Source organism: Ctenopharyngodon idella, chromosome 2, assembly GCF_019924925.1.
Source record: "Ctenopharyngodon idella isolate HZGC_01 chromosome 2, HZGC01, whole genome shotgun sequence".
Taxonomy (NCBI): Eukaryota; Metazoa; Chordata; class Actinopteri; order Cypriniformes; family Xenocyprididae; genus Ctenopharyngodon; species Ctenopharyngodon idella.
Genome location: NC_067221.1, coordinates 31532143 through 31550928, shown reverse-complemented (window position 1 = coordinate 31550928; position 18786 = coordinate 31532143). Strand labels below are relative to the sequence as shown.

The 18786-nt window shown below is 41.2% G+C and overlaps 1 protein-coding gene across 2 annotated transcripts in view; it reads left to right on the top strand.

Moving 5' to 3' along the window:
- Window positions 1–18786, top strand: part of mylk4a (myosin light chain kinase family, member 4a) — a 41352-nt gene that overhangs the window by 9045 nt on the left and 13521 nt on the right. The window contains exon 2 of one of the 2 annotated variants that reach the window (XM_051876353.1): window positions 388–613. In XM_051876353.1, coding sequence (XP_051732313.1) covers window positions 388–613 — 226 coding nt within the window. Of the gene's footprint in view, window positions 1–387; window positions 614–13094; window positions 13331–18786 lie in introns of those variants that run through there. The other variant, XM_051876363.1, reaches the window with a different exon arrangement.

Sequence of the window (18786 nt, the reverse complement as noted above, 5' to 3'; positions counted from 1 at the left end):
CTTCAATTTGGCGGCCATATTTTCACTCCGAATTCGTGCCCTTCGGAGGGCGATATATCCCGTTTGGAACGCACCGAAGCTTTGGGATATACTATCACGTCATACAATTGCGTCTTTGCTCTCTGTCGCATCCTGTCACCGTAAACTGGCCTGTCAATCAACTATAAGTTCTTATGCTGTGCACTGATTTAAAACAACTGAATGCAAGTCAGTCCATTCCAAAGTGTTAACTGTTTTCATATATAACATGGCTCGTGTCTAACAACTGGGCCTAAGAACATTCATAATACTATTTAATTTCTTACTTTCTTAATTTCTTTACTTTCTGCTGCAGAATTTTACTGATGGACTAATTCATTTCACTTTTTTTTTTCTTCACACATCGAGCCCTAAAAAGAAACCAAGCCATGAAAGGCCAGTGATTGAAGTAACCCTGCTCAAAAACACAGAGACTCCAGATGAATCTCCTCGATTCAAACAGGCCAGACTGAAAGTTGTGCATCAGTGCCAAAGCATAAGTTTGGGAAAACTGGCCTTTTTCCACTATTTGGAGAGGGTAGAGACCATGCGCCGCTTCTGGGAGCTAAAACATACTGAGCACAAGGGTGAACAGGTATACATACTATGCACACACAAAGACTGTTTACCTCAGACAAAGTTGAAATACATATTATTTATATGTGGTTTAAGCTTTTGAATTCCATGCCAGTCATGCCCTGTGTTCCTGTAGCAATACTCACAGAACTGCTATAGCATGGCACTATTAACAGTAAGATTACTGGTTTGAATCTTATAAAATGTTTAGCTTCAATGCAATTAGCTTCAGATACAAGCATCTGCCCATTCATAAATGTGTAATGTGTATACTCCACTAGATGGCAGGTACACGGCTGCCATCTAGTGGAGTGGCTTGTGCAACTTTAATGACTATACTTAGGCCCTGTTTACACCTGGTATTAAGATGCATTTTGGTCGATTGGGTCAAGTAACCAAGGGAGACACACCCGTTAACACCTGGTGTTTTAATTTGTCTCTTTTGTCCACTTTCATCCACTTCTGTGCTGATTTATTTCAGGGGAGGGTCTATGGGCGGGTAAATGTATAGGGTTTTTCAGATCTTTTGATATAATGGACGAAATAAGCTAATGCAATTTACATATGAATGCACACAGAGACGATGGAAAAACATATGGAGAGCATCAGCTTTCGATTCTATTCTGATAGCCGCAAGAACACGCCGAATGCGGTGAGTGTGTGTTAGAAATCAGAAATGTTGAGAGAACATTGTGCTTGGTACATTTTTCATCTTCAAATCAAACTTGGGTCTTCAGCCGACAAAGTTTAAATCCCGTCTGCCTAGCACGCTTCCCATAATGTTTACACATTAGGTCAGTAGGCGGAGAGTAGGCAGTCTTTTGTGGCTGCTCGAACACATTCATCAACGTGAGCGTTTACACTACGAAAGCTACGAATGCGTTTTCGACTACCTTTGGAAGTGGTCGAAAGTAGACAAGCTTAAAACGTTTTAGATCCCATTTAAACCTGTAGTTAGTGTCGTCCACTTGTGATCCAAGTGACCAAAATTCATCTTAATACCAGGTGTAAACAGGGCCTTACATTAAGCACATTAAGCTAAATGTTTTGTAATAATGAGAGAAAATTAAATAATTGTTTAAATTAACTTTGTAGACTGCACTAATGCATTGTAGGACATCTGCACAAATCGTCACCTTGGAATTATAGAGGTTTTTTATGACATTTTTGTCAAAATTGAGTTATTCACATATTTGTATTCTGTGACAACTTGTTTACATTATGTGATGTGTTTTTTTTTTGTTTTGTTTTGTTTTGTTTTTTTAAGTTGTGTAAATTTTTGGACTTTTTATTTAAAAAACAAAAAGGTTCTATCTACAAAGTCGAACTCTGACTTGGTTCTATAAGGTTAAATCTGTGAGACAATCACTTCAAATGCACAAATGCAGATCTATCTATCTATCTATCTAGCTAGCTAGCTAGCTAGCTACTAAACTAAAACGTAAAACTATTTCAAATTTAAAACCTTTTAACTTTCTGGCTAACTTTTAAATCCATACTAATCTCTAGTGAAAAAGCCATTTTACCTGTCCCACTTTCTATATAGGCCATATAAGTCCCAGTATTACAGTAGCTGCTTTTTGTCTAAAAAAAAACAACAACTTAAAGTTCCTGCAATAATGTGTTTATTTACCCTCCATATTCCTACCTGAATTGAACATCTGCACTGGACAAAATATTTAGCACTGCCTTTTATGCTTAAAATGAGTATTTCTGTTGTTCATAACTTTTTTATTTATCCCAGCTCTCATCCATCTGACCTATAAAGGAAGTCGTTCAGAGGGACACTGAGGCACAGTGGCTTACCCACCTAAAAAGGCCAAATGAAAGAGAATAACCCAGTTGTTTAGTTTTATTTAATCAATTCATGTAATTTTTAATCAATAATTATGAACAAATAGTTAATATTCCATCCTTAAAAAATATATAAAATATATGAGAAATGAATTAATAGATTAACAAGTAATAAATGAATAAAGTAATTTCAACTGATTTATATGTATCTTGTTAAAACAAAGTTGAAGTGCAGAAATGCAAGCTAAAATCAAATCATTACATAGGAATGAGCTATGCATCTAATTCACACTGCAATGACAACAGAGACTTTCATTGTTTTGTCAGATCAGTGTTTCATTGTTTTGTCCCATCAGAATCTGTTGCCATTGGTCAGTGCTTGTTTTCATCACTGAACATGTTCAGTCTGCATTTGTCAGGTTGTGTAATATATGACAAATGATGTATTGTAATCTGGTGATTGTCAGCGTTGGTCAGCGTCTGTCAGTGCAATGTAAATAAGCCTTTAAACCACAGCAACAAACAATCCAGCAAACCAATTTCTAACTTCAGTTTGAAGCATCTATCATAAAAAAGTGCCACATCTTTCTTATAGGATAAGGCCAAGCAGTCTCATGAATAATTGTGATACAACAGCTGTCGTTCCTCCATCAGGCTCACCACCGCCATCCAAGTTCTGCTTACATTCCCTAAATTACAATCGTCCGCACCTGCAAACAATCATCCTGTTCATTCGTTGATGCGTTATTCATCACTGTCTGTCTTTCACTGAATGCGTTATTCATCACTGTCATATTTCTCTGCCATATGCCTGCGTCTCAAAAAAGATCCCTGCATCTGAGTCCTTAACTCCATCCTTGTGTGCATTTCTGCATTTCAATGACATGGACCTCTCAGGCGCCACTGACATACTCAAGGCACTCGTTCAACTCTGTTCTCTCACTTCAACCTTATCCTTTACCCTCATTGCCACCCCAACCCAAACTCAGCAGAAATCCTTGACACCACCAACACCTGCTTCCATGCCAGTATGTACTTCCTTCTCTCTGGTCACTTCCTCAAAGCTCATTAACCACCCCTCTTGTCCTCTGGTGACTCCAGCAGCCTACTCTGGTTCGGCAGAGGAGTGAAGTGTGTTCCTTCTGCAATGCAGTTTTCCATATAAAGATCAAAAATCGCATTAATCACAATTTTTCACAGAGCTCTACAATGGACCACCACAATTAAAGTTAAAACGGCCCTGTTTCTCATTCCACCAGTGCTTCGTCTTTCATTTTAAATAGGTCTTCTCACATCCCGCTAGGGACTGCTTCACCACCTGTGACAGGGAAAGTGCTCCATTTCCAAATGTGCCACTACTTTCCGCACTCTGGCTGCAGTCGGTGGTTGGAACAAAACTGCTCTCCTCACTGCTCTCCTTAACATGCTATATATGATGACGCACTTTACTGAACTCCTTTGTTTGTCCCTTTGTTGCAGAATCACCATCTGCAATCCAGTGTGAGTGATGCACCATCTCATAGGTGGACTAGGCAAATGCTATCGGTGCCCAAATAAGTGTTTTTTTTAATTATTATTATTATTATTATTTTTTTTTTTACTAATACTATTTTAATACTATTTATTCTAAATATTTAAAAAAAAGTGAAAAACTTTAATAAAACATAACTACATTGCTTATTCACCCGACTCACCCGGTCAGAGGGATCAATCTTTCCTCGCTTAGCCACAAGGAGCTAGCCACTTTTCTAAAGAAATAGCTTATCATTTAATGAATCGATAACCAATAGACTAATCTTCAACATGTTTGCTCTTAAACATTCATTAAGTTTACACCGAAAAAAATGCTGTTTTATAAGAGAAGCCACGGACAATTGCACAATAGGCATGGTTCAGTTACGGCACTTCTTATTCATTTCTATGATAACCGCAAACAGTTATTAACTGTCGCACAACTCTGAACGAAATTCAGTGACATCAAGGCTGTATTGTGATTGGTTATCAAGGCACACGTATTAAGCCATGGACACCCCAAGTTGATGGTCAGTCGTCAGGCAATGTCGGGCCATTTTTGAGCGTCAAATGACTTGATCGCACTGCATCAGTAACGACACTTTGGGGAACGCCCTTAGCGTAGCGCGTCTGAAGCATGAACGAAACTATTCCAATCCTGATTGGTGTTGCGTCATGACATAACGTGACGGTATACACGGAAGATACAAAGGGATGTCGGCACACAACAGAGTCAGCTTTTTGCTCTTCAGCAAGCGCTCTGTGTCTGTCCTATTTGGTGTTGTTTGTCCTGTATTAACTTGAAATGTTAGTAATAAGCACATTTGAAAGTGTGTGTCTTCCTGCTCGTGCTCCCCAAGGCTCAGTCCCATGTCCTCCGAGGCAGTGCGGCGTCTGTTGCTATGGGGATCGCAGAGGAGCTTGAGACCGCTTCGGTGCTTTCTCAGCCCTCATCGGCCGACTCCTACGCTTCCGTTCCGGCAGGTGTGGGAGCCCGATGCTGAGCTGTTTGCATCTGAGGATGTGGATATGCTCAGTGTTGCCACGGGGGAAACCTCGCATATGAAATTGCAGGAGGTGACACACGTGATCGGTGTATATTACTGTTTAGGTGCGGGGCATGCACAGTCTGCTCTTGAGGGGGCTCGCTGTGTTCATTCAGAAATATCTCAACGCGTACAGCCATGCGCTTTCGGGTGTTTCAGCCTTGTGCCTGTTGACTTTTCTGTTGACGCTGTTGAAGGAAAAAAAAGCCTTATGTAATGTGAATGGCTCGAATCTCATGTTGTAGAGGCAACGTGTAGATTACGAGTGCTTATAAATAAATAAATAAATAAATAAATACTAATATATTATATTCAATGGCTGCATTTAATTTTGATGAATAAAAATGTGGAATTATCATCTTACTTTGAGAAGTTCAGATGTCTAATTAATATACTATATTCAGCCTATCATTCAGACAGTGCTTCACTTGTATGGTGTTTTTATGGCTGTATTTAATTCTTATGAATTAAAAAAGGTGGCTGGAAAGCATGCACGGGCAGTTCTTGAGGCGGCTGCCTGCGTGCATTGTGTGCAGCTGGCATTCAGGAGAGCGTTGCCTCTAGACCTCCCCCTCAGAAAGCTTGGGAGCATAAGCAGCGTTTTCGCCCGAAGCCTGCAGACCGGAAGACGATTCTGAGGACCATACTTCAGGCTAAGAAAGCTTCGGAAAAGAGGTCCTAACTCTGGTTGGGCCTCTGAGGGCCGTCCCCTCTGGGAGAGAGGGATTGAGATCTGTTTCCTCACGGGGCCTTCAGGAAGGTTTCCAGCGAACTCACGCTGCAGTGTCCGCCCCAAAGGCTTCTGGCCAAGCAGTGCTCGCATCTGCACAACGGAAATTGTTTTTGATTTCTTCCTGCCAGTATTCTGCTTCAGGGGATCGAGAACAAAAGTTTCCCTTCAGGAAGCCCCCAGGAAATCGATGTTTGCTTCCCACCGTTCAACACACTTCGGGACGCATCGGTTTCCAGCGAATGCACAATGCAGTGTCTGCCCCAAAGGCTTGCGGCCAAGCAGTACTTGCGTCCGCACGCACACCCAAAAGTTGCTTTCGATTAATCCCTGCCAGTCATCCGCTTCAGGGTGTCGAGAATGACACTCCAAGAACACCTAAGATCAGCCTCGAGAGGCTGGTTCCCTTAGTAGATGTTTTCAGGGCATGGCAATGCCTCCTGAATATATCTCCAGGGGTCCTGCGTACTGCAGGGTCGGGTGTCGGAACAGGAAGTTCACTCCCTGCTGGTAATGGAGGCCATAGAATGTGTTGCTCCTCCAGACTGGGAGTCTGGGTTCTACAGGCGGTACTTCATTGTTCCAAGAAGGATGGGGGGTTGTGTCCGATTTTAGATGAGGCACAACCGTTCTCTGAGGAGTTTCAGGTTCAAGATTCTCACTATTCCCATTATTGTGAGTCAAATTAGGTCTGAGGACTGGTTTGTCACGATAGATCTAAAGGACGCATACTTCCTCATATCCATCCTTCCTTCTCACAGGGAGTTCCTGAGGTTCGCTATCGGGGGGTGAAGCATTCCAAAATCGGGTTCTTCTGTTCGGCCTAGCACTCTCCCCTCGCACATTTACCAAGTGCATGGATGCAGCCCTGGCACCGCTGACGCTTCAGGGCATTCATGTGCTAAATTATATCAACGACTGGCTTATACTGGCCCAGTCTTGAGAAATGGCAGTTCGGCATCAAGATGTTGTCCTTGGCCACATTCAAACTTGGGGTTGAGATGCAACACAGAAAACTACGTTCCTGGGACTGGTATGGGACTCGACTACGATGTGGGCACAAATGTCTCCTGCACGTTTCAAGTCCATATTGGCCTGGTCTCCAGGGTGAAGCTAGGCCACAACATCACTGTAAAGCAGTTTCAAAGACTGCTGGAGCTCATGGCAGTGGGGTTGGATGCCATGGTACAGACGTGGCCGAGGCTACGCCTGTATGCTTTTCCCCCTGATCGCTCTGCTCCCAGGAGTTCTGAAGAGGGTCCGGAAAGAAGGGGTCAGTCTATTGCTGGTAGCCCCATTCTGGCCGGCCTGAGTATGGTTCTCAGACATTATGTCACTCCTGGCAGGCCAGCCATGGCAGATCCCTCTGAGGAGGAACCTGCTGTCTCAGGCAGGGGGCATGCTATTTCACCCTCAACCAGAGCTTTGGAAATTGTGGGTCTGGCTCCTGAGGGGGCTCAGTACCTAGAGGCTGGCTTGTCAGCTGGAGTTGTCAAGACCATACTCCAGGGCTCCTTCCACAAGGTGATTGTACAGCCTAAAGTAAAATGTGTTTGCCACTTGGTGTAGAGAGCGTGGGTTGGACCCAGTTAACTGCCCGGTGCTCGATGGGTTGTCGCTGCCCCCCTCTGAACCTCTTGAGTCAGCATCAGTAAAGAACCTGACGCTTAAGATGGCTTTTCTCCTCGCTATTATGCCTCTTAAGAGAGTGGGAGATCTCCAGGCCCTACCTATATCTCTTTTGTGCCTGGAGTTTGCCCCTGGGGGAGTTTAAGCCATCCTGTATCCTAGGCCGGGCTACATGCCTAAGGTGCCGTACAATTTAGCACGGTCTACGGTTCTGCAGGCCTTCCATCCTCCACCACATGTGTCGGCGGAAGCAGAGAGGCTTCATCTGCTCTGCCCTGTCAGAGCATTGAAAGTGTATATACAGAGGTCTTCTCAATGGAGGGAATCAGATCAGATGTTGGTGTGCTTTGGGTCACCTAAGAAAGGGCTTACTGCTTCTAAGCAGACGATTAGTAATTGGATCGTTCAGGCTATTGCCTCAGCCTATCAGATGCACAATCTGCCTTCACCTTTGGCCTTGAGGGCTCATTCTACTAGAAGCATGGCATCCTCTAGAGCCCTCCTCTCAGGAGTCCCCCTTCAGAAGATCTATGATGAAATCACACTTTCATTAGATTTTTTAGTCTGCACCTCCCTTCAACGCCAGGCGCACACGTGCTCTCGTCCTAAGTTGTGCCCGGTCTCTGTCTTACACTAGGACAGATGTGTTTCAGTGTGGCATAGTGGGTATTCATTCCCCAAAGTGTCGTTACCGACACAGTGCGAGTTCCCTCGAAAGGGAACGTCTCGGGTTACGACTGTAACCCTTGTTCCCTGAGAAAGGAACGAGACACTGCGTCCTTTTGCCACACCTCCTCATGTCTGGGAGCGACTTGCTTCATCGCAAAAGCTGACTCTGTTGTGTGCCAGCGTCCCTTTGTAGCTTCCGTGTATGCCGTCACATGTTACGTCACGACGCAACACCAATCAGGATTGGAATAGTTTCATTCATGCTTCAGACACGCTATGCTGAGGGCGTTCCCCAAAGTGTCGTTACATGCAGTGTTTTGTTCCCTTCTCAGGGAACAAGGGATACAGTCGTAACCTGAGGCATTTTTCCAGTGTGTTTGAACCGTTGGGCCATCGTTGAGAGAGAGAACTCTCGGAGCCAGACGGAGCCTTAGGGGTGGAGAGATGGAGCGCAGCGGACGGCTTACAAGTCCATGGCACAGGTGAGGCGACATCTGACCGAGGTGGAGCCGGAGGATCGAGGGAGCCCGGTGGAGCCATAAAGCTGATGGTCCCAGGTGGATCCAAAGGAGGGAGGAGCCAAGGTGGAGGAGTCTGGACTACGGGCTGAGGTGGAGTGACAGGATCAGTGGTTGGAGGCGGAGCCAGGGGACATCTTTGTCCAGGAGCAGCTGGATGCCGGAAGGCCAGAGGTGGATCCATGCTACAGAGGGGAGGCAGAGGAGGAGGAGCCAAGTGACCAAAGGGAAATTGGGCAGAGGAACTGGCTGAAGTTTGAAGAGGAGGTGGTAAAGGGAGGCTGGGTGGGAACTCTGGAGAATTCATGCTGAGCAGAACTAGTGTGGGCACAGGAGACTCTGAACTGGGTGGAAACAGCATTAACACAGGAGATTTCCTACTAAATATGACTATCGGGGTTGTGAAATCAAGGTAAAATCTACTTCTAGTTCATCACAAAAATTAATTGCAGTGGTCAGCAGCATATCACCCTCACCGGTGGGAGTGTGGGCGGGATCTTCTTCCATTCCCTTGAACTTCACTAATGCTCCCAAGACATCACACGGTGTTGCCAGCTCACACGCATGGTCAGATGTTTGTGGAGGCTCATGCTCTGCGGTGATGTTCAGCTCATTCCCTTTTCCTGGTGCTGGCTCGTGCATTGTGGCAGGCTCAGGCATCTTATCCGTGCGGTAGGATGATTGCTGGCTGGGCTCTGGATCTGTGGGAGTGGGGCTGGAATCCTCCTCTGGGCAGACAGTGTTGGCTGCTCTACTGTTTCCCAGCACCTACCCTACTCCACAAACTCGTGAAATCCCCTAAGGACCCACGCCGGGCATTTCTGTGTTTAGGCTGGTCAGATAGAAAGTGCATAGCGATCAGTCTAGGAAGTTTGTGAGGCACGCCAGTTGTTGAAATTTCCGGGTGTGGGCCTCGAGGGTCTGCTGCTTCTGGTCCTGGCACAGCAGTTGGACTGCCGGTAGGTACATCTTTTAATTAGTTCTTCTGTCACGTGTGACTGTGGTGAATAAAGCACACAACGATAGGAATACTACAACAACAGTTTTAACAGTTCTTAAAATAGCTACACTTTATGTAAAGTTCAGTTTAAAAAAGATATACATTTCTCATTTTCATTCATGGTGATAACATGTAAAATGTGCCATAGTTTAGTGAAAGATTGCTTCCATCTACTGGAAAACAAACACTTTTAAAATTAATTTTGAAAATTATGCTAGAGAAGTGCTCAGTGAATGCATGTTTTGTGCATGAATGCTAGATGTAAGCAGTGTTGGGTAAGTTACTCTAAAAAAGTAATCAATTGCTATCTACTAATTACATATTTAACAGTGTAATTAGATTACTGTACTAATTACTCTCTCTAAAAAGTATTGCATTACTTATTACTAATTACTTTCTAAATCCCATATCAACCTTGATCAGTTGAACAATACAAGGATAGACATGAAACTGCTCTTTTAATAATATGAAAGTAATATAAAATTGCATATATTGAAGTGACCAAAGTATTTAAAGGGAGGTTGCATTATAAACAACATTAGATGTAAAATTTTGATCTTAAATTCATTATTATTATTTTATATATAAAGAATTGTTCTATAGTGTATATAGTATTTAATGCAATTTGATCAGAAGTAAACTAATTAAATACAGAAAAATTAGGAGTAATATTTTACTTTTTCAAAGGAAAGTAATTAAATTACAGTAACTAATTACTTAGTAATGCATTACACCCAATACTGGATGTAATTACTCTTGAATTTAGGCTATAATGTGGCTTAGGTGCTATTTTGTATAGTTTCACCATCATCATCATTTTTATTTTTTTTTAATAATATAATATAATATAATATAATCCAATGGTCACATATAATCCAGTATATGCAGTTTCTGTGTGAGTGTATGAACACAATTATCAGTGGTGGAATTGGCTGCAGTGCAAGGAACACCAGACAGAATCTTGCCTAGGGCAGCAAATTGATCAGGGCCGGCCCTGTTTGAATTACATTAAATTCTTTGGTTTTATTCTTTAAATCTGATGCAACCAAGAAAACAATGTAACAACACTATAACAGTGCAGTGAGCAGATCATATGAAGTGTCATTGTTAACTGTAAAAAGTGCCATTGTTAACAGTAAAATGCTTATTTTAGCACAATATGCCTGCTGCAGTAATGTTACTCACTCAAGTCAGTGTGATGGCTGTGACTGAATACTGTCTGTCTGGCTCATGGCTAGAGACAGACAGTCTGAGGCAGTCTGTGAGGTGTCTGTCAGTAAGGCGGCTCCTGTACTTTGATTTGATTATTTTCATCTGTGAAAACACCATTTTACAGAGGTAAGTGAATCCAAAGTAGGTACTCACTTTTATTGCACATGCGGTGAGGAGAGGAAACTTTTCTCTGTTGAAAAGATCCCAAAAGTCATTGTCCCTTTATCTGGCTTTCAGCTCTATTTCATTTTGCAAATCAACTATCTCCATGTCAACTCCACTTGACAAAGCAAAAACTTGGATTTTTGGCTGCAACCTGTTCTATATTAATGAGCATGAATGGGTTTGAGACAAATGCAACAATACATTCCATAATGTCTAACTCACCAAAAACACCAGACATCAACATGAATTAGTAGGTCTCCGTACGCTGCATCGAAGTCATCCAGTAATGACTTGAAAAGGCAATTCTGAAGTGCTTTTACTCACATCGAGTTTATCAGTTTGACCACCAGTGTCACTATGTGAGAAAAGTCCATGACTTCCTTTGCCAAGGCCTGCAGATAAATCACACAATGATAATTCATGAGATAACTACTTGGTAAATGCATCGTAACTCACCAGACCAGGGGGGTCCAATCCTGTTTTTGGAGGGCCACCTTCAAGCAGAATTAAGCTCCAGCCCTAATTAAACACACCTAAACCAGCTATTCAAGGTCTTCAGGATTATAGAAAAACCTGCACCAGACCAACCCTGTAATCCTGTGGGTGGGTGCCTACCTACCATACTGAGAGCCTCCGACTCCTTGTTCTTGAAGCATCCACGTCCAATGTAGACCTTGGCCGGTTCTGCATTCGCCTGTATTTCCACTGTATCCTGATCTTCTGGTGAGATCTTAGCATGGGGAGAGCAGTGCTGAAAGGATGTCTGGCCCTGCCACACCATTTTTTTCCTCCTAGTCTTGTTTCTTCTTTACCAGCCAATGTTTCCATCTATGCCACTTCTGTGGGAAGTCCTTACAGTGATTGCTCTGTCTCCATTCCTCCAAAACATGAGAACTTCCATGATGTATTCAGTTCACAAAATGCTGCTCAGCTTCCTCCCCACCGTCCCTGGGATTGTGCGATTGAGCTGATGCCAGGCACTCTGTTATCTGATGGGTCTACAAATCACAATCTGTGCCATGCAACCAGCATGGGGCATCTCAGTGATTAAATGTCTGTGTCTCTTCTATCTTGCATAACCGAGGATGAATTGCTGCTGCTCCCAGATGGACAGTACGTCTACCTGCACTCTACTGTTCAATCTTGGATGGACCTCAAAGACTCCCACAACTTAATCTTACAGTTCAATGAATGTAGTAATATATCTACTTAATTATTTTTTATTAATTATCTTATTTTATCTTATTAATCATTGCTTTTGAGACTGTGGAGACACAGTACCACCATGTTTTCAGGAAATTTGGCCTCCCTGAAAACTTAGTGTCTGTGGCCCCCAGTTTATTTCGTAGGTGGAAAGTCTTCTCACTCCCTGGTGCATCTGTCAGCTTCTTATAAAGATATTACCTGCAGACAAACAGACAGGCAGAAATAAAGTTCCAGGAGATCGGCTGCATCCTCAACACCATCAATATATTCAGCGTCATCAACATCACTGAAGTCATTACTTTCCTTGGTCTGAGTATGCACAAAACTCAGCCTGACACCTCTTACCCCCTTCCAGTCCAGCTGGGGGTTTATAAACACCTGTGAAGACTAATAAATCCCTGTGCACCACTGAATTCCCTAATGTTCAGTAAAGACACCAGTGTCCAAAATGCATTAGATGGTCTATGAGCTTAATTTGAGAGTCTGATTGGGACTATATGTCTGTTTTATGTAATAAGTGTTGCCCACAAACAACCAAAAGATAAAAACAACTTATTATAGCTCAACCTGAAGGATGTCTATGTACTATTTGTATCTTTATGACATTAAAATATCATGGCCAGACAGGTGTCCAAACAAAGAACTGCATTCTGTATATATTTGGCGTTCACAGAATGATATTGAGAGCATACTATGTGAATGATAAAAATATGCTTCTGTTGAAGGAGCTAAAATACGATGCTCCTTCAACAGAAACATATTTTTATCATATTTTATCATTTCATAGGCACTGTTTTTATTAAGTGCATTGGTGTCTCAAGTAGAGGAAAAATGGCTGCCTTGTCGAGCATGATCTCATTGCATAACAGTTGTTTAGATATCACAAGGATGGTGAGTGAGAGTGAAAAGAGAGCAGACCATTCAAATAGCCTTATCTCTACACCTGTCACTCCAATGTCACTAGAGACAGATGGGTTTGTTCCTTTGGTCCTTCCAGTAGTCACAAAAGGTAGGGGCTTAGAGAATGCAAAGGCATGTGAACATTCTGTGTTTATCCTAGCCACCCAGAGTTTCCCATTGTAGTCATATGAGAAGAAATAACAAGTAGTCAGTGACAATGGATTGTTTCTTCAAGGGCAGAGACATTTGGATTGTTGGCAGTGTGTGTTTTATGGCATCGTATATTTGGCATAAAATCTGGGACTTTCTCTCATACCGGAGAAAAGCCAGATCTTCCTCTTCCATCAACGAACAGGTACATTTTTGTTTATGTACGTACTACATATGTATGTATGTATGTTTACCATTGATGTCAATCTCTAAAAGCTGAAAAGTGGTAAGAAGAACAACTATGTTTTCTGTTCATTTTATACCTTCAATTTGCAATCTGATGTATTTGCAGCTGCTTAAGCAAATCATTATCAGGGTAAGTAAGGTGGACAATTCAATCTGCCAGCTGGATTTTTATAGATTCAACGGTTGCTCAAGTTAGGAACTGATATGTTCCTTTCAAGGAGTTCATAACTCTGCTTTATAAACATTGTGCCATTGGGCAGATGAGAATAGTACCTTAAAAAAAAAACAAAAAAAAAAAACTTAATGCTTATTCAGTGTGATGCAGTGATAATTGAGTGAGCGATAAACAGTGAGTGCAGATACACAGTTTTTAATGCATGTCATTCAAAGACTTAATTTTTCAAGTACAGACTTTTTTTCATTAATTTTTACAGTATTTGATTTATTAACAGAAGTACAAAATTCTAAATAATTCTAAATTATACAATGCTATATTTAAACATATCAAGTGTAGTCATGCCTCTGGAAACAATGTAAGCATTTGGCAGTGCACACCAACCTGATGTAATGCTATATGTCAATTCATCACAGACTAGATGCGTAATAGTCACATAAACTCATTCACCTGTTCTACAGATAGATTCAGAGTTGAACAGCAGTGACGTAAAGACATTATCAGCACCTGATGCAGTGAGTCACGTAGCCTTAAGACTTTACAACATGTTGACAGATGCCATATAATGAGGTTGGAATAGTCTCTCGTTTCATATGAGCATGAACTGTCGTGTGTAATCCATTGATCCTTGAGATCTGAGTATCTGATAGTCCATTTGTTAGTGACTTTTTTCATGTACATTCATCAGTTAACATCTGCCTCAATCAGTAAACAGTTACAGTACAAATGAAGACTTTCTTTGCTTACTGAAGTCAAAATTTGAGTTAATTTCCTGAATGTACCTTACTTACACGAAAAGTGGATTTGCAAACTATTGTTTGGTATGATTACTCAATCAGTTACTCACGGTAGTTACACATCACACAGCATCATATGACTTATGTAAACATATTTGTCTGTAAATATATTACTTTCTTAGATTTAATTTTATTTTTAATGTCAAAAAACCTAAATTAAAAGTTCTGCTTTTTTACTGGAAACTCAACCTGTGCTCCAAGAATTAAGCCATAAACACTTCTGTTATGTTATTTTGAAGAACAGTGCTGTTCCATGTTTCATTTGCCACTTATTGTTGCTATATGAATAGTGTTTGAATAGTTTTTTAATTATTTATCAGTTTGTTCTAAACTAATTTTGTTGAGTTGTCATATTTAGCTTGCATGGCGAATGCCATTGTATTTTTTCTCCCAGGGCCACCAAAGGGAGGCTGAACTATGTAGTGTCAGGTGATTTAGTGCTGCCAAACAGTTGGTATGCTCATTGTCTGCAACTAGGATAAATGGAATGACCACCCTATATTGTCATGAGGCTGAATTTGAAATAGTCCCCTATATGTTCACAAATAGTTGCACCATCAATCATCCTTTATTTTATATATATATATATATATATATATATATATATATATATATATAAAGCTGTGCGATATGGCTGTAAATCAGCACGGCTGTGGCTCGGCCGTAGGTAATCACAGCATGCTGATATACAGCCATATCGCACGGCTACGAGTGTGATATTGCGTTTATACAACAGTTTGATGGCACAAGTGTGTAAGTAAATAAGAAATAACAACGGAATGTCTTTAAAACCCTCTTTTGTAATATAACTTGTGCTCGCAATAATACTTGGAATATAAAACATATTGCACACAAAAATGGAAACAGCTGGCAAAAAACAACAGGTTCATGGATGGCTTTATGCAGTTTGCAGGAGTCAGAGTATGTAAGTTTGTATTAGGCACCAGGAAGTTTTGTTACCAATTACATGGCTACTATGATTAACTCTCCTCAGATTGAACCAGTCATTGGATTGTCTAAAGTTTGCCTGGTTCGGGTCTGTGAATCTTTGAAAGATATTCAAGAGTTGTGTTTGAGGCAACCAATAGCAGTTAAATGGCTTATATCCTTAAAGGGGACCTATTATGCCCTTTTTCAAAGTCTTGATTTTGTTTTTGGGCTCTACTAAAGTAGGTTTTCATGCTTGAATGGTCAAAAAATACATTATTTTTCTCACATTTGACATTAGGCTCGTTTGAGATGCGCCTCGTCTGAAATGTAGGCGATAGTAGGCAGCTGCAGTGAGGGGAGGAGTGAAAAAAAGTGCAGGCAAGATGGACAGTTCTCTCTTCTCATAGTGAATCAGACACCTACGAGATCAAATGTGGATATCGCTGGATTCACACTCATGCGCTGTGTTGCTGATAAACTGGATGTAATTTAAGTTCTGTTGCTTTCATATGAAAATAAATATATTGAACAAGAAGCCCAAAGTACTTGTTATTTATTTCCATTCGAAAAACATGTTTATCAATCATTTTTACTTTGAATTACAGATGTTTTTATATGTATTTTATAAATATGACAACAATCACGTAACCCTTAGAGCAGTGGTCTCAAACTCAATTCCTGCAGGGCCACAGTTCTGCACAGTTTTGCTCCAACCCTAATCAAACACACCTGATCCAGCTAATCAAGGTCTTCAGGACAATGCATCACAGCTGTTTAAACCAATAAGCATTAAGCTGTGTCGTCAGCAAGTCATTTCCCATCATGCTTTTGATCAGCACAGTCTGCGTCTGACTGCAGAAACCGATGGGGCTGCTTCGCTGTCGCGAGAGTTTTTTGACACACATTGGCATGACATCAGAGCAAGGCAGTCCACACTCGGACACATTTCTAACCGGCATGCATCTCGCGGTGATCACCGGTGATTGGTTCTGCGCAGATTTTGCTCATCTCAAACAAGCCTATTATTTCCAGTCTGTCAGAAATGAAATTGTAACTGTTGATCTTGTAGAGAATGTGCATGATGAAGAAATGGAAATCAGAATAGTCTTTAATAACTCTAAACAGAATACTCAGGAGATAAATAGAACAACCACTTTAATACAAACAAGAACTAAGGAAAACTCAAAGCTTAAATACATGGGGATTAATTAGCATGAAACAGAACAGGTGTGATCGAACTAATTAACAGCCAAGGAGACTAACTAGGGAACTAAGGAAAACAGCAGCAAACAGAGTGAAAACAAAACTCAAATGTAACATAACAATATTACATTATGTGCCTTCAAGTATTCTAAGACAAACTAAGGCCACATCCACACGAAGCCAGAGCTTTACCTATCCAATCATTTTTTTTTCCTCATTCTAAAAAAAAAATTCCGTAAACACAGCGTCGTCTCAAGAAATATCTGCGTACACACGAAATCACTGAAACCGACTCAAAAGAAATGTCCTGCTCAAATCCTCCTTGTGATGGATGCTCGGGTTGAATGACTAGTTCTTCCAATGTTTCATCATTGGATTGATATGGTAAAATCGATACCATCATTACTGTCTTTACAGCGTGTACAATCGCTGAGATTTAGGAAGCCTCCGGAGCTTAAGTTCAGCTATGGTAATGGGAATTTCATTTCTGACAGGCGCTGTAGTGGTAGACCAATCACAAATTGCAATAGAGTAGGCTCGCGAAAAGGAGAGATTTAGAGAGACTGAATCATCTGACGAGTCGTTTGAGAATCATTGAAAAATGTGGCGATGTACAATGTATATTATGAGAAAATTAAAGTTTTTGACCTTGATGCATGTAAACCTGTTCTAGGAGACCTCCAAAACAAAAATATGAACCTTTAAAATAGCATAATAGGGGCACTTTAATATAGATTAAACACAATAGTAAAATTTTATGTGGTGTTGTTCATATGTGGTAGCATCTGTTTCAGATTTTGCTTAGATAAAGGATTAGTTAAGCTTTAGCTAAAATAAAACTATTATAAACTGGACAGTTGAAGCAATAACTGAACAGTCTAATAAAATTTAATATTCAGAATCATTACATACTGTTCGTAGGCACAGCAGTTACAAGCCATTTGTGGTCCTTATATTAGCTACTCATCAAATCTTGGGGGTTTGCATCCAAATTTTAGATATTTTCTGCTGAAAAAAAGTACACTCGAAATCACGACAGCACAAATGTGCTGAGGCACTAAAAGTCAACCATTGCTCAAGCTGTTTAACTCCTGTGCTATTTAAAGGATGTGATGATATGCAAAGACAGTTCTTCTTCCCTTATTTGATATTAAATTCCATTCTTCTATACTGTAGAAAAGCATACAGAGGTTGTATGTGTACTATATCCACATGAGCTTCAGAGCACTACACTAGCACTGAGCACAGCTCATATGTTACATATCCTCTAAGCACGTGTCATGTCTTGGTTCTGTCACTGGAAAGTTGGGTGGTTTCCAGGCAAATTGATATTGGAACCGAGGGCCAGGGGGTTGCAAACCACCCCCAAATGTCCTGGGACAAAGTGTTCTGGCTGGATGGAGGGCGCTGCCCTGCCAAGGCACCCCTGCTGAATGGGTGTCGTGACGTCACACTTTTTTAATCTAGCTTATACGTTTGAAGTATAAGCTAGATTAGTATTCAGATTTGAGAGTGAATATTACATTTTAGAGTGGATAACCACTTAAATTTACCTGTTTTCATCGTGAAAAGTGATTGTATGACTTCAGAAGACTAAGATTAAACCACTGGAGTTGTATAATTAATTTTTTTTTTCTACTTTTATGTACCTTTTGGAGCTAGAAACATTTGTACCCCATTGATTTTCATTGTATGGACAAAACAACTGAAAATATTTTGTATTTTACAGAAGAAAGAACATCATTATATGGTGTAGGAACACTAGGGTTTCTAGCCAAACATGCCCACTCCACAATTAACATGTACCACTAATTGACATCGACAAAGTACTGTCTAACTTAGCAATAGGTTTTGGGTATAGAGTGCATTTCTATCACATACACCGCGGGTCCACCCTCCATGTCAGGTCACCATTATGCGCTGGCATGTTTCTACAGCAGCCCTAAACGGACAAACACTCTACAGAGCGTGTTTCGTCACTATGTTTTTCTTCCTATAAATTGTGTTTTTAGAGGCAGCTTGCATCGTCACTACATTGAATACGCACAGAGTAGTAGTAGTAGTCATCTGGTTTATTAGAAGCAGAGACTGTTCTTTGTTAGAAGTAAGAAGAAACCTCATTGCTTCACACAAGCTACTCTCTGCTCTCTCAGACAACGACATGTCGGCCAGACAGCCACCGTACCTTCTCCGAAAGGGAGGAGTGTGAGGGGTGTGCGCCGTTAGTTGCAGTTCGCAACCTCACCGCTAGATACGCACTGCACCTTTAAGTTGTCTGTAACAAGTTAAGATCAAATATCGGTTCACTAT